At 43.5% G+C, this 13,383-nt stretch overlaps 1 protein-coding gene and 1 long non-coding RNA gene across 4 annotated transcripts in view; one reads left to right on the forward strand and one right to left on the reverse strand.

Annotated features, from left to right (window-relative positions):
- Positions 1-13,383, reverse strand: part of PPP2R2B (protein phosphatase 2 regulatory subunit Bbeta) — a 236,641-nt gene that overhangs the window by 62,555 nt on the left and 160,703 nt on the right. For all 3 annotated transcript variants that reach the window (XM_034780480.1, XM_034780481.1, XM_034780482.1), the window contains one exon: positions 2,524-2,621. In XM_034780480.1, coding sequence (XP_034636371.1) covers positions 2,524-2,621 — 98 coding nt within the window. The remainder of the gene's footprint in view (positions 1-2,523; positions 2,622-13,383) is intronic.
- The window catches only part of LOC117882304, a 37,706-nt gene that overhangs the window by 888 nt on the left and 23,435 nt on the right, over positions 1-13,383 (forward strand). The window contains exon 2 of the long non-coding RNA XR_004646970.1: positions 6,116-6,214. This is a non-coding gene — a long non-coding RNA (uncharacterized LOC117882304). The remainder of the gene's footprint in view (positions 1-6,115; positions 6,215-13,383) is intronic.

A 13,383-nucleotide genomic window follows, 5' to 3' on the forward strand; every position in this document is an offset into this window, starting at 1 on the left:
GCTTTGTTTCTAGAATGAATGAAATCCTCCCTATCATTTCTCTCCAAGGCAAATTGGTGAGGAGAGATAATGGCTCAGATACAGGGCCAAGTCCCGTTTGACTCACTCACGCGAGCAACCCCATAGAAGCCAGTGGGGCTCTGTACAGGCATAAGGTGAGCAGGATTTGCCCCAAAGATCTATAAATATCCATCAGAAACAAAATAACCAAGGAAAGGAAACAATCTGTGCAAGAATGAATGTTGCATAAAACGGCAAAGGGCTCAGTCCTGCAAGGTGCTGGGTAAGCCTGGCAGGTGCTGTGTACCTTCAAGTCCCATGGACATCCATGAGGTGCCCAGGTGCTTAGCACCTTGGAGCCCTGAGTGAGGCCGAGGTAGCTAAATGCTCCCAGACGCTCTCAGATACTACAGTGATGAGCACTATATAAGAACCCGAATAGAACAGAAATGCACACACTTTATTATATGGAAAAAAGAACAGGAGTACTTGTGGCACCTTAGAGACTAACAAATTTATTAGTCTCTAAGGTGCCACAAGTACTCCTGTTCTTTTTGCGGATACAGACTAACACGGCTGCTACTCTGAAACCTGTCATTTATTGTATGGATTGACTTTCTGCGTTCAAATGATGTACCCAGGCCCTTTAACATCCCTCCAGAAGTGGCGCATCTCTGTAAAGCAGGAATTCAATGGAATTTACCCTGCAGCACATAAGGAAGTTTAAAGTTCAAGAAATGGAGTAGAATAATAAAAAGAGAATAGGAAATAAAATACTGTTGGGAATGATGATAATGGTGTGTGTGTATATATAATCTAAACTAAACAGTCCCTCCCAGTGTATACTGTATACACAGAAACAGTTTTGAGAGTAAGACTTTAGAATAGGCTTTAAAATGTCTTTGGACTATAAAGTTTATCATGGCCAGAGCTCCGAGATCCCACTCCACCTTAACAAAACACATTGGGGACAAAATGGGGCTTTGCTACCATCCAGATCAGACTGTGAAGTATGCACAAGATGTGCCAGACCAATTAGCATCAGACAGCTTTGGAAACGGAGGGAAAAAATATTCCAGATTGTAAGGGCCTGTGATAGTTTTCATTTGCCAAAACCATTCTGTGCTTCTTGGACCCACAGCATGTGCAGAGATCTTTAATTGTGTGCTCAATGCCTTCTGCAAATATGGGTCCTGCAGAAATGAACCACAAAATGATACATAGCTTCCAAGAAGCTCTTAAGGAAGGTTTTTCTGAGGTAAGGTGTATGTCCAGGGTCACCTTGATGATTCTTATCCATCTATGCTACAGTAGATTTTTTTTTTAATTTGAAATGTTCTGTTCTCTGAGAATTTTTGATGCTCCTGGAAGTGCCAGACTCACACCAGCAAGGCTGACAGCCCACTACAGTACAGGCAGATACTGTGCAAGCTTCCCCCCACAGCTCTTGGCACTTACCCCAAATCTTGTTCTATAGCGAAGGGACTCTTGTGAGCAGTGATGGCCAATTGAGCCAAACTCACTGCTCGCGTGGGCTGCCCCACAGCACTATTCTTTGAGCTATTCTGCACCGCTACTAGCTTGCCCTGCCTGCACCCACCCATTGTGAGAAGTGAGAAGCCCAGAGCAGGAGCAAATAGTGCTTCAAGAGCATTCATTTCTGGCAGTTATTCTAGCAAGAACATTGCCAGACAGACAGACGGGATCACACCACAAAAAGCAGCTGATCCTCTTCCCTGCCCAACCTGACATCGCTCCCTTCTCTGAGCCACACAGCTTCAACCCAGCAGAGTTGACAGAGGTCTCTCAGAAAGAGGGCAGTGTCACAAAGTTCGTGCTTGGCCCACAAAGACTTTTCTGCCCCCTTTGACTCTTCCCCATCTCGCATTGAAGGGAATACAAGGCCCTACGCATGTTATTGGTGGTGTGAGCAGGGAACAACATGGGAAATGGCAATTATGGCTTAAAATTGTAGGGGCTCTTACACCAACTGTTAGGCTGTGCTGTGATCTCACTGACACCAGTGTAAATCAGGTGCAATTCCATTGACGTCTGGGGTGTTTTATCAGTGTAAAAAAGGGTGAAACGGAGATCAGAAGGCAGCTAGTTAGGTTTACAGAATTCTAACATGCTAATGCAAATTGATACAAATCAAAGCAAGGCTGTGAACATGAGAAGGTTCAATGAATGTGCCAAATTTGGATGAAAGGAGCAAAGTTCAAAGAACATTATTTGGTTTGGCAAATGACACAATTAGGACCACTGGAGTTTCTAACGCAGCAGCTTGATCCAATTTGCATTAGGTTCCCAACAAGTGCAATAAAAGTAAAATGATGCAGAAAATGCAACATTTTGAAGGTGCTTTCTGAGAGGAATATGGTCCCATTTTGGTTAATGGCCTATTTGCAGTTTTTAGTTTGCCAGAAGAGAACTGGGGGGAAGAGTGACACATGAGGATTAGGAAGCAGCAGGAAGCTTCTTTTAAAAGGATAAAATAGGCATTTTGCATTCACTAGCACTTACCTCCTGCTCACGTTGAAATATTACAACCCGACCCCCCTTGTCCCCTGTCGCTAGTAATTCTCCTGTGTGGTTGAATTCTACTGTAGAGATAATGTCAGCTGAAAAAAAGAAGACAAAGGCAATTTAAGTAACTGTATACTGGCTTTTCATGGGCATCTATAAGACACCATTCTCTGTGCAGTTACGGAAAAATGTATTGTCAGTGCTTTGTCTCCCCAGAGAAGTTTCCAGGGTCCTTATGTTTCTTCTTGTACATAAATATGCTCATGGAATTTTGTAACACAGTTTACTAGGAATGAGCACAAGCTAAAACCGGATATAAACCCATGGAGTTCTGGGACACTAAGAATTGGATTCATGTCTGGAAGTAAATTTTGTGGCTGTTTTATGTCTTCATAGTGGTGTTATCCCAAACCAATACCATACGCAAACTCTAGGAGACATTTGGGTCTAGATTTATATCCAGATTTTGGAATTATCAGCCATTTCTACTATTTGTGCTCAATAAAAAGCCCCCAAAACATCCTGTGCACGTTTAAGTGAATGTGTCATCATTCAGATCCATATTTTCCTTTCTATGCTCCCTCCACTTCCCTCTGACTCTAGGGGAGCTCTGCTAGTTTCCATCTCTGCAGAGTCAGAGGATGGGGGACCTTCCTGGGCACCACTGCATTCTCACCCCATTCAAAGCCACAGGGCAAAATAGCCTTAGATGTGTGCTGTTTGCCCTGCCCATTGCAGAACCCCCGTTTTGTACTTCAGATTAAGTAAAGGAAACACTCCATCCACACTACTGTATTGCCATCTAGTCTCCCCAAAGTGGTGCAGTCCAACACAATCATCAGAAGAAAAGTTGTGTGTGAACAGGGACATGTGGTCAAAATTACAGTGAGGCGAATTGTCCTAATGTGTGAGAAACAAGGAAACAGACAGGAACCTGTAACTTATATAGGGGGTCACAATCTGGGAAAGCCATGCTTTAAAGGCTTTACTCAGTGGTGTTTACCCCTAAGGCAAAGCAGACAGGAGAACTGCCAATGATTGGATTTATTAGGACTATTTTTAGAAGAATGTCAGAGGTTAATTCTACTGTGGTTATTCCCCTACTGGTCTTCATGAATTGTCTTTGAGTGCAGCATTCAGCGAAGGCAAAACAGTGCAGGGGGGAGAAGGAATATGGCCTCAAACCCAGCAGTTGGCTAAAGGACATCTTTTAAAATGAAAGGCACTTTGTTTTAGCTTTTGGTATCCAGATCCTTTGTGTACAAGTCAGTTTTATTGAACTTTAAATTCTCTTTTCATACCTTATTTATGTAACCTCTCTTTCTCTCTGTCTTTGTATATGTGTGTGTCTATCTAAACAAAACATTTCTAACAAACATGTACATCCCTTATATGTATGTACGTGCACACACATTGGGTACATACACTCAGACGTCGTATGAATGCTTAAAGAAAAACAGGTGCTTAGGTGCTGCCCTGAATAGGGATGCTTTTCTGACCCCTCTAGATGGGCTGTAGATATCACAAGAGTTTCTCTCACGGATTGTTTTTTAGCATATACTTTACTGGATTAAAATCTGTGTTTTACTGTAATGCACCAAGAGTCTGAGACAGGTGAAAAACATCTAAATAAATATGTCAGCACTGAATTGGACCCAAACATATAAGATACAATCAAAATATTAGGAAGGTACTAATATACATGGATCTCTCTTTCACACACACACACACACACACACACACACCCTTCAGAAGCCACGGTGAATGCTGGTTATTGTCTATGTCTTCTACAATGTGAATCAAGATGCCATCCAGCAAAAAAAATATCCTCAAGAGTTCTAGCAAACCCGCAAAGGTGACTTTCTAAATGGTATTTCAGACAGGCAAGTTTCCTCCCTCCAGGTTCTAATTGTCCTGAATTGCTCAATCATCTTAAATATTGCATCCCGTGATCTCAAGTTATAGATGTTAGTTGCATCAGTCATTTTCCTATTCTTGTCCCCAGACTGGTGCCACTGCACCCACATAAACTGCCTCTGTTCTTTGCCAGTGTCTGGACCAAACTGCTTCCGATTTATGGCCTGACACACCATAATGGCTTCAATGTACGTCAGGTGAAATCTGGCCCATTTTAAACAAGTTTAGTGCTATTTACCCATTTTACTAGAATCCAGTTTGTTTGGTTATTTTCCCCTTATTCCTCTACTAGGATCTGGCTGGTGCCTGGTGGCTTAACTCAAGCTAGGAAACCAATGGGACTCTTAGCTGGCTGACAAGGAGATGATTCTTTTCCTCCCCAAAGGGCAACAAAGTCCACCTCAGTCATGCATTAAGTTTCTACCAGACTAAATTGAAGCAGTGACTCCTGGATGTTCCCCCACCCCAACCAACATGTTCTTAAAAAGAACAACAACATTCAGATTAACTCTGGGGCCTGAAGATTCACCTGTAACTCTAGCAACTCCAATGCTTTAATCACAAACCTCTGTCATTAAACAAAAACAAACCATCAGTATAACTCAGATCTCCACAATCTGGCTAGAACAAGAAAGGGATTCCAGGAGCTGGTGTAAGAGAACAGCCACAGGTAGGGTGAGTCTCAGGCTCTAGCTTCACTACAGCGACCCGCTACAACCGGCCTCTGTACAAAGGCGAAATGTGGTATCTCACTCATCTATTCCACGCTATGTCCACTCACGCATCCTGGTGGACTAACCACCATTTATAGTCCTTACTGCTCAGACTGTGTGTTACATTCTCCTGCCCACCTTTCTGTCCAGCTCTCCTTTGCTTTTCACTATTAATGTGGGGCAGATTATGGTCCATGAGTAAAAACAGGAAACAAGCCTTCCAGTGTGGAAGGCAACTGGGGACACAAGACCTTCTTCTTTCTTGACACTTTCCTAATCAGGGTCAGCGACTTCCATAGCCTTCTTCCAAAACGCATGAATGTACACCTAGCTGTCGTGCATATTGGTCTCTGTAAGGTCCACGGATATCCGATCCATATATCGAGTCTTTGGCCTCCCCCTTGGTCATCATCAGTCCACGATCATTGCAAAGGCCAGCCTACCAATATCGTTAACTTTAGCAGCCCTTGCCCAGTTACAACAGTCGGGTAAGGCTGTTGCAGGTGGCTTGTGAGGAATGATCCTGCTTTCTGAGGGACACTTGACATGGACACAAGTTCAAAAGGGCATATCTTATTGGACAAGCTTTACAGGTTGGCTGTCCAAGATTGACACCACCGGTTTGAAATTGGAGTTTCCCTTCTAGGTGATCTGCTCATCAAGGCTACCAAACCCTACCTGCCCCAGCAAGTCTTATTTTAAGGTGGTCTTTATTCACCTTGATGTCCTCATCATAGGGCCTATCTGGCATTTTACAGAGATAGCCGTGCCACCAGCTACCCCACCATGCCCTGCTGAGAGATGCCATGACTACTTATTGGATATTCACAGTTGTCCTTCCGTTTCCTATCCATCACCCAGGAATGTGCCTGATGGGAGTTGGTTGCCCCTTCTCAGTGCTGGGGACACACGGCCATCTACAATTTATTCATCATGTCCACTGTTTTATGTCTTCATAGGGATCCCTCCGCTCACTTTAGGATCCAATCACTCCCTGATAATGTGCGAGGAGCCCACCATGTCTGCTGAGCTGTGACAATCCAGATGGCAGCAGGCAGGTGAGTAATGAACTCCATGCTGCTTCTATTAATATTCACGCATCTTCCCCATATTGACCCGTCTCTCCAGCATTAAGCATAATTGCAATGACATGTGAATGCTTTCTAAAGTTGGTCTTAATTCATTTATAACATTTGGTTCCTGTGAATAGATTTAGGGATAATATTTCATTGCACACAGAGCCAGCACTGCAGCAAAGAAACCCAAGAGGATTACGGTAGATAACACCCCATCCATCCGAACACACAGAAATCTACCGAGTGGCAGGGGTGGTAGCCTGGCCAGCACTCAGTTGGAAAGCAGTAAGGTGAAGCATTTCTATTCCATTATATGGAGCCCTTCTGATTCAGCCTGGGTTTGTGGGTAGTAAAATCTGCCATTAAGATTTTAACCATCTGCTACCAACTTTCACAAAAGGGATGAACCTCAATACAGAGGGGCCAAATTCTACTCTTATTTACACCAGTGGAAAGCCAAAATAACTTGACTGGACATGGCTGGACTATTTGGTCCGATCAACACTTACTACAAATTTCATCCTTTTTTTAGTAAGGGAATCATTTGTGAATGGATCCTGATTTGCTTCAAAAGTGTATTATTCATACCTTAAGTACCTTAGATAAATGAGCTACAGGCCAATTACTATCCCCATTTTACAGATGTGGAACCAAGACAGAGATTTGGTCCTTAACTACCACAATTAGTGGTATGATTTTTTTTTTTTTTTTTAAACCAAAATAGTTATACCAATGTAACACCTAGTGTGGATGCAGTTATACTGGTATGAAGTGCCTTATACTGGTATAGCTTATTCCCATCCTCCATGAGAAACAGGCTGGGTCTACACTACCCGCCTGAATCGGCGGGTAGAAATCGACCTCTTGGGGATGGGACGCGACAATTGATCCCCGAATCGACGCTCTTACTCCACCAGCGGAGGTGGGAGTAAGCGCCGTCGACAGGAAGCCGCAGAGGTCGATTTTGGCGCTGTCCCTACAGCGGGGTAAGTCGGCTGCGGTACGTCGAATTCAGCTACGCTATTCGCATAGCTGAATTTGCGTATCTTAAATCGATCCCTCACCCCCCCCATAGTGTAGATGTAGCCTAAGCTGTATGGCATCTTTATCCCAGTATAACTGTCCACACTATAGGGATTGTGCCACTTCAACTATACCAGAATAAAGTGATACAACTTGTGTGTGTAGACAAACCCCAAGTGACTTGTTCCTGGTCACACAGGAAGCCTGGGGGTGGGGGTGGGAAATCAGGATTTAAACTTCTCTCTGCCCAGTTGAGTCCTGTAGCCTAACTGCAAGACCAGCCTCCTTTCTACACTTGTACAATTCCTAGAACACAGGTTTGTAATCTATTACTATATTTAATGTTGATGCTACAAGGCTTGGTGGCCCAGGGAACGGATAATAAAGTACACAGCCTTTGACTTTAGATCACCAGCTCATATTCAACCCAGATTTGAAGTGACCCAAATCCTTCTGTATGATGCCCTAACACTTCCCTACACCGTGTGTAGCTCCCCTTTCCAGCACAGCACCTTAACTAAGCAATAAATACACAACAAAATTACTTACACACGAGTAGCATGACCTCCCTGAACCTCCTCTTGAGTGATTCTCTCATCATTACTTAGTTTTGATGGATAGAAACAGACGAGTCAAGGTGAAAAAAAATAATGCCTTGCCTAGACCTGTCAAAGATTTATAGGGAACCTGGGAGTGGGGAAATAGATGCAATAGTGCCAGGAACGTCCAGGTTACTTGGACACATTATGCACTGTGGTGCTGATTTAGAGGGAATACCAGTAATTTTTTTTCTGGCCTTGGGTTTACATTCTTGTATAATGACTTGTATGGATATTTGTAGTTATCAGGACGTGTAACAATGTACAGGAAAGTCCCTGTCACTCAAGCCTGCCCCTTGGCACTGATAGGGGATCTGAAAGAGCTGTGGGAGTGGAATCAAAGGGCAGGAATGCATAAGAATAAATGGTGATGGATTAATAAAATAATCAATAATAATATAAAAGGCTGAATCTTTTCCTCTTTTCTACCCTCTTTTGGTTGGCCTTATGCAGGCTTTGCATTCAGATGAGGGCAAGGACCCTGCACTATGCCCTGCTCCATAATCTCCTTGCAGTCTCTCACCCTTATGCATGCAGGGCTAGAGACTTTAATGATGCAGGGTAGTGGTTGAGCTGTAGAATATTCTACTTTATCCACAGACTTCAGGCATGGATGAGGCGCTGTGTACATAGCTCATTCTTTCATGTGCATTTCCAGCACCGGCTCAAGCTGCTTGAGAAGCTGCCCCCACAGTAGAGACACATTGAAAGTTTTTGTCATTCAAAGAAAACTGCTATTAGATAAATAACACTGAGCAAAACCTAGCTCTCTCTGACCCGCCAAGAAACTCCACTGGTTAGCCTGGCATTTGTTTAATTGATTGGCTAGGACTGGACGGTGCCATAAAAGTGGTTTACATAAGGGGGACAGTGGCTAGGCTATACTAGAGGCAGCCGCCTGGAAGTGAAACAAGCAAAAGCCCAAGTTCACAAAACATCCAGCTGATCTGGTTCATTTCCAGAGTGGTTAAGTTATTTACAGAAAGGTTCTAATTACTGATCAAAAAGATGAAGGAAATTAAATTGGGATCCCAACGCACAACGCAGATGATTACTAGTGATCTGCTAAATGTTTGCAATGAAAGCCCTAGGCCATGAAAATCTCACCTGGTTTTAGATTTGTTACAAATTCACAACCCAGCCAAGGTTTGCTAAGAAGTCTGAGGACCTTATTATAGAGCTAGGGCCCTCTTTTGCAATACCAAAGGGATTGGGGATCTCATCCAACAGCCATTAATCTCAATGTTCCATGGATCAGGCCCTTAATCCCCATTTTAATTACAAATCTCAGCTCAAACTGCTAACGACACCACTATGCTTTTGTGTCAAGAGCTGGTAGGAGTTTGTAACTTCCCCACTTTTAAGAAAATAGGATAAACTCAGTGATTTTGACCAAGTTGCACTTCAAAATTTGGGGTTTATTGAAACCTGCATATTGAAGTAAAATTTGGTTCAGGATGCATGCCAAGCTACGTGGACAGAATATGGGGAAAATGTCTGCATGAGCCCCTGCAAAGTGAAACAGCTATATTTCCCTCATCTCTCGTATCTGATCACATCCAGAGCCAGTTCTAGACTTCACAACCGAAACATGAACACACAAACTTTGGGGAAGTTTGTCCTTGGAACCAAACTTGGATCTGTGGCATGGGCCCATCTCTGATTAGAACAGCCCTTTTCCTTTATGGTGATTTCATCTTTGGAACGTATTTAAAGTTTCCAGTTTAAATAAAATGTCAGTTATAAACATGTCAATTTCTAACCATATTTTACTGCGAACCATCCTGCCCAGTGTTTTTACTCTTTTCCTAATTTATGTGCTTCTCATGGAAGATAGCAACTCGAATGCATTAAAATATGGGCAGAAAGTCAAGCCTCACATTTCCCTAGGACTGTTCCAGATGAAAAAACTGTGGAAAATGGTGTAAATTAGATCCATACTCAAAGCAAGCTCCATCAGTCAGATCTTTTCTCTGGAAAAAGTCATGCACTTTTTGCCTGGGAAAGTTCTACCTAAGTACCAGTCTGGAACACAGTAACATACATAATTGTGCCTTAATGATACAGTGAGTGACAGAAATAGGTGCACAGTAATAAAGATAAGAAGATGTCCGAACGCAGGTCTCTATGGCAATAACTAACACATACAGCGCATGTTCCTCATACTTTCTAGTTTTTCACTGATCATCAGCTGACAACTATGGTATTCATGGCATTCCCTACCCCCAGGACAGGGGTTAGCTGGGGAAAATGCTGTAAATAGCATGGGAGTATTAGCTATAAAGGCAACTGGAGAAATTTTAGAGGTGACCACAGTAACTAGTTAATGTGTCCCTTGCATCCAGATGTTTTTCCCTTCTAAAATCACCCACTTGGAATTGTATTTGTTTTTCACCATTTAAATTTCTCCATCAACTGCTGCTGATTACATTTAAGCCATTTAATTTTTAATGAATTAAAAACTTTCAATGCTACAACAAGAAATTTTTCAGACAGCATCCAGCTACCTAATGGATTACCTTGTCAGCAGAACTATTTAAAACATCTGGGGCCAGAATTTATGAACAATCCACACTCAGCTCCTGGGGCATAAGAAATCTCCCTGGCCACTTTGTTGCTTTATTCCAGGGGAGCAGAGCAGGGGGAGTTCTTGGCCATAGAATCTGCTGAACTTTTCTTGGTTTATCTGTTTACTTGCACACCTGCTGCTTGGATTTCATGCGTATTTAAATAATGGTCCATGGCTCACGAAGTTTTATCACCCTAAAAAAACCCAAATAATGAATAAAAAAAATTAGAATCCCTCTTTTATAACAGTCCAAATTCACACGCCACTGATTTCAATAGAGTTACACCAGCCAAGATTTTTGGCCCAATATGTGTCATTCGATATAATTAAACATCTGTGGCATTCTTCATAGTAAACTGGGAAGAAGGTGCCAGTAGTTTCCATTCTGTGTGGCTAGTTGCCTTCACTTAGTCAGTCAAATCTATCATGGCCTGATACAAAACCCACTGAAATCAACAGGAGTCTATCCATGGACTTCAACAGGGTTTAGATCAGGCTCTGTCCTAGGTATTTCCAAGTGAAAAAACATTAGTGTTAGGTATGGAAATATCTTCCATTCCTTCAACAAGTGAGGTGAGCCCAGTATAGCATGTTAGCTGTTTTTTAAAAGATGTTTCCTGGTAAACTTGTGACGCTCTTAAGCAACCCTCTCCGATTCAACTGCCTGCCTGCTACTACACCCCAAACTTCATTTAAAAGCCAGCACAGTATAATTATTAATTTGAATTAATATATATTCATATTCATGTGATCAATAATTCATAGCTGTTCCGCCTAAGACTCCTACAGCAGTTTTGTGACAACAGAAGGCATATAAGGGCTTTTTTCTTCCTCTTCTTTTCCTTGCTTCCTATATGTTCGGTGCCTGGAGTGCATGGAATTTGAAGAAAACTGTTTCCATGGTGATCCTTCCTTCTCCAAGCAGCAGGCTATACCAGTCTGCAGTTCTCTCCTTTCTGAAGTGCATTAATGTTCCTTATTGCTTTCATGCTAAATATATTGAAGATTGGATTTGATTTCCTCAGCAGCGATACAATTTTATCAGAAAAATGGGAGTATATATATTTATTTTCAGCATAAAGAATAAGTTCTCCCCTCCCCCATCCTTTCATCAAGAGAAGGAGAAAACCTAACAAGGAAGAGAAAACTAACCAGTTATTAAAGAAAACCCCCGGGAAGACGGAGGTTAATGGGAAGATTTGAATTTTCAGAGCAGTCCAGTTTGAAATGGAGCCGTTTGGCTGTCTCTTCCACATTGTAACGGAGACTAGGAAGGAGCCTCTGTTTCGCTGGAGGAAGGTGTGGACCACAAATGGCACTGGGTTAATTCCAGGAGCGGCGCCAGGGTTTTTGCTGCCCTAGGCGGCAGCGCTCCTCCTCAGAGCATTCGGTGGCGGGGGTCCTTCCGCTCCGTGTCTTCGGGGAGCTTCAGCGGCGGGTCCCGGAGCGAGTGAAGGACTCACCACTGAAGCGCCCCGAAGACGCGGAGCAGAAGGATCCCCGCCACCGAATTGCCGCCAAGGACGGCAAAATGCCGCCCCCCAAATCCTGCCGCCCTAGGCGACCGCCTAGGGTCGCCTAATGGAAGCGCCGGCCCTGGTTAATGCTCATCTGCATATGCTAGGTATTAGCATATCCAGAATCCTTGCTTAGGGCCAGATGCTGCTCTCCCTGAAGCGAATGGCAAAACTCCCAGTGGTTTGAAATGGGAGCAAGACTATGCTCTTCTTGGCTTATGTGCTGTTATTGTCCCAATGTGGAGCCCAGTCCTGCACCTCTCATTGCTGTAACTAGGAGAGCTGGTGACTGAACTCCCATCGGTGTTCTCAGAAGGCCTGATCCAGTAAGAGGAGGAGCACCTCCAGCTCCCATTGAACTCAATGGAACCAGAGAGTGCTTATCAGCACATTATATCAGGCCTATGAACTCCAAGATGGCAGCACTGAATTGGTTTCATTTGATTGCTAGGGTAATTAAGGTTCTGACCCTGGAATAACTCTCAGGATTCTTGTACCAAAACCCAGAGGAACGTATTCACCCGTGCTAGTTCTTTTCCAGATGGGCTTTGCATGGGTCTTCTGTGTCGTCTCCTCTGGTCTCACTGCTGGAAGAAAGAACTAGGAGGAGAGTCTCCTTCCTCTGATCCTAGTTGCCAGAGAGGACAATCAAGCTAAGCGTTTCTGAGGCTACTAGAAGGGTGAGACACTCGTGCTCGTGGTTCAGGCAGATCTTGCCCCCAGCCATGATCAGGGCCTCTGTGACTAATGCCCATATACCATTTAGTCTGCAATGTAGAGCTGCTCCTAAGCTCTATGCTGATCACTGCAAATCCCTGTATCATATTAGTTCACAGCAGATATTAAGGACAATGTGATTAATCACCCAATAACAGAACATGTGACTGCTGCAGCACGTCTCCTGAGCAACAGAGGCTACGGAAAGGCTACTTTCCTGCACTCTATGCCACCTTCCCATCGAATTTCAAATCAAGATCAAGGTCTTATCCTTATCTTCAAAGCACTCTGCAGCCTGGACCCAGGATATCTAAAAAACTGTCTATAGCTCCAGGATGAAGGCCATGGTCAACAACTTAACTCCTCTGTATAACACAACTCTCAACAATAAGAGTGAAGCTAGGCTCTGTGGGAGACAGAACCTTCTCCGAGTGTGGTCTGACACTGTGGACTGATCTCCCCCAGGCACTAAGGACTCTCAGAAGCCTGACAACTTTTTGCACCAAGGGCAAGGCGCATTTCTTTGTCCTTGCCTTCATTCATATTAACACCCAGCAACAGGTATATTTAATACACTTAAAAAATCCCCCCCAAAACAAAACAAGACACTCCATTCCACTCGCTTCTCCTCTGGGGAGAAGATGAGAGAACAAACAACAAGTGACTGATGTGCAGTCACATCTCTTAATGCACTACTGGAGGGCACACAGATACTATGGTGAGGAG

This window comes from Trachemys scripta, chromosome 8 (genome assembly GCF_013100865.1).
Source record: "Trachemys scripta elegans isolate TJP31775 chromosome 8, CAS_Tse_1.0, whole genome shotgun sequence".
Lineage (NCBI taxonomy): Eukaryota > Metazoa > Chordata > Testudines > Emydidae > Trachemys > Trachemys scripta.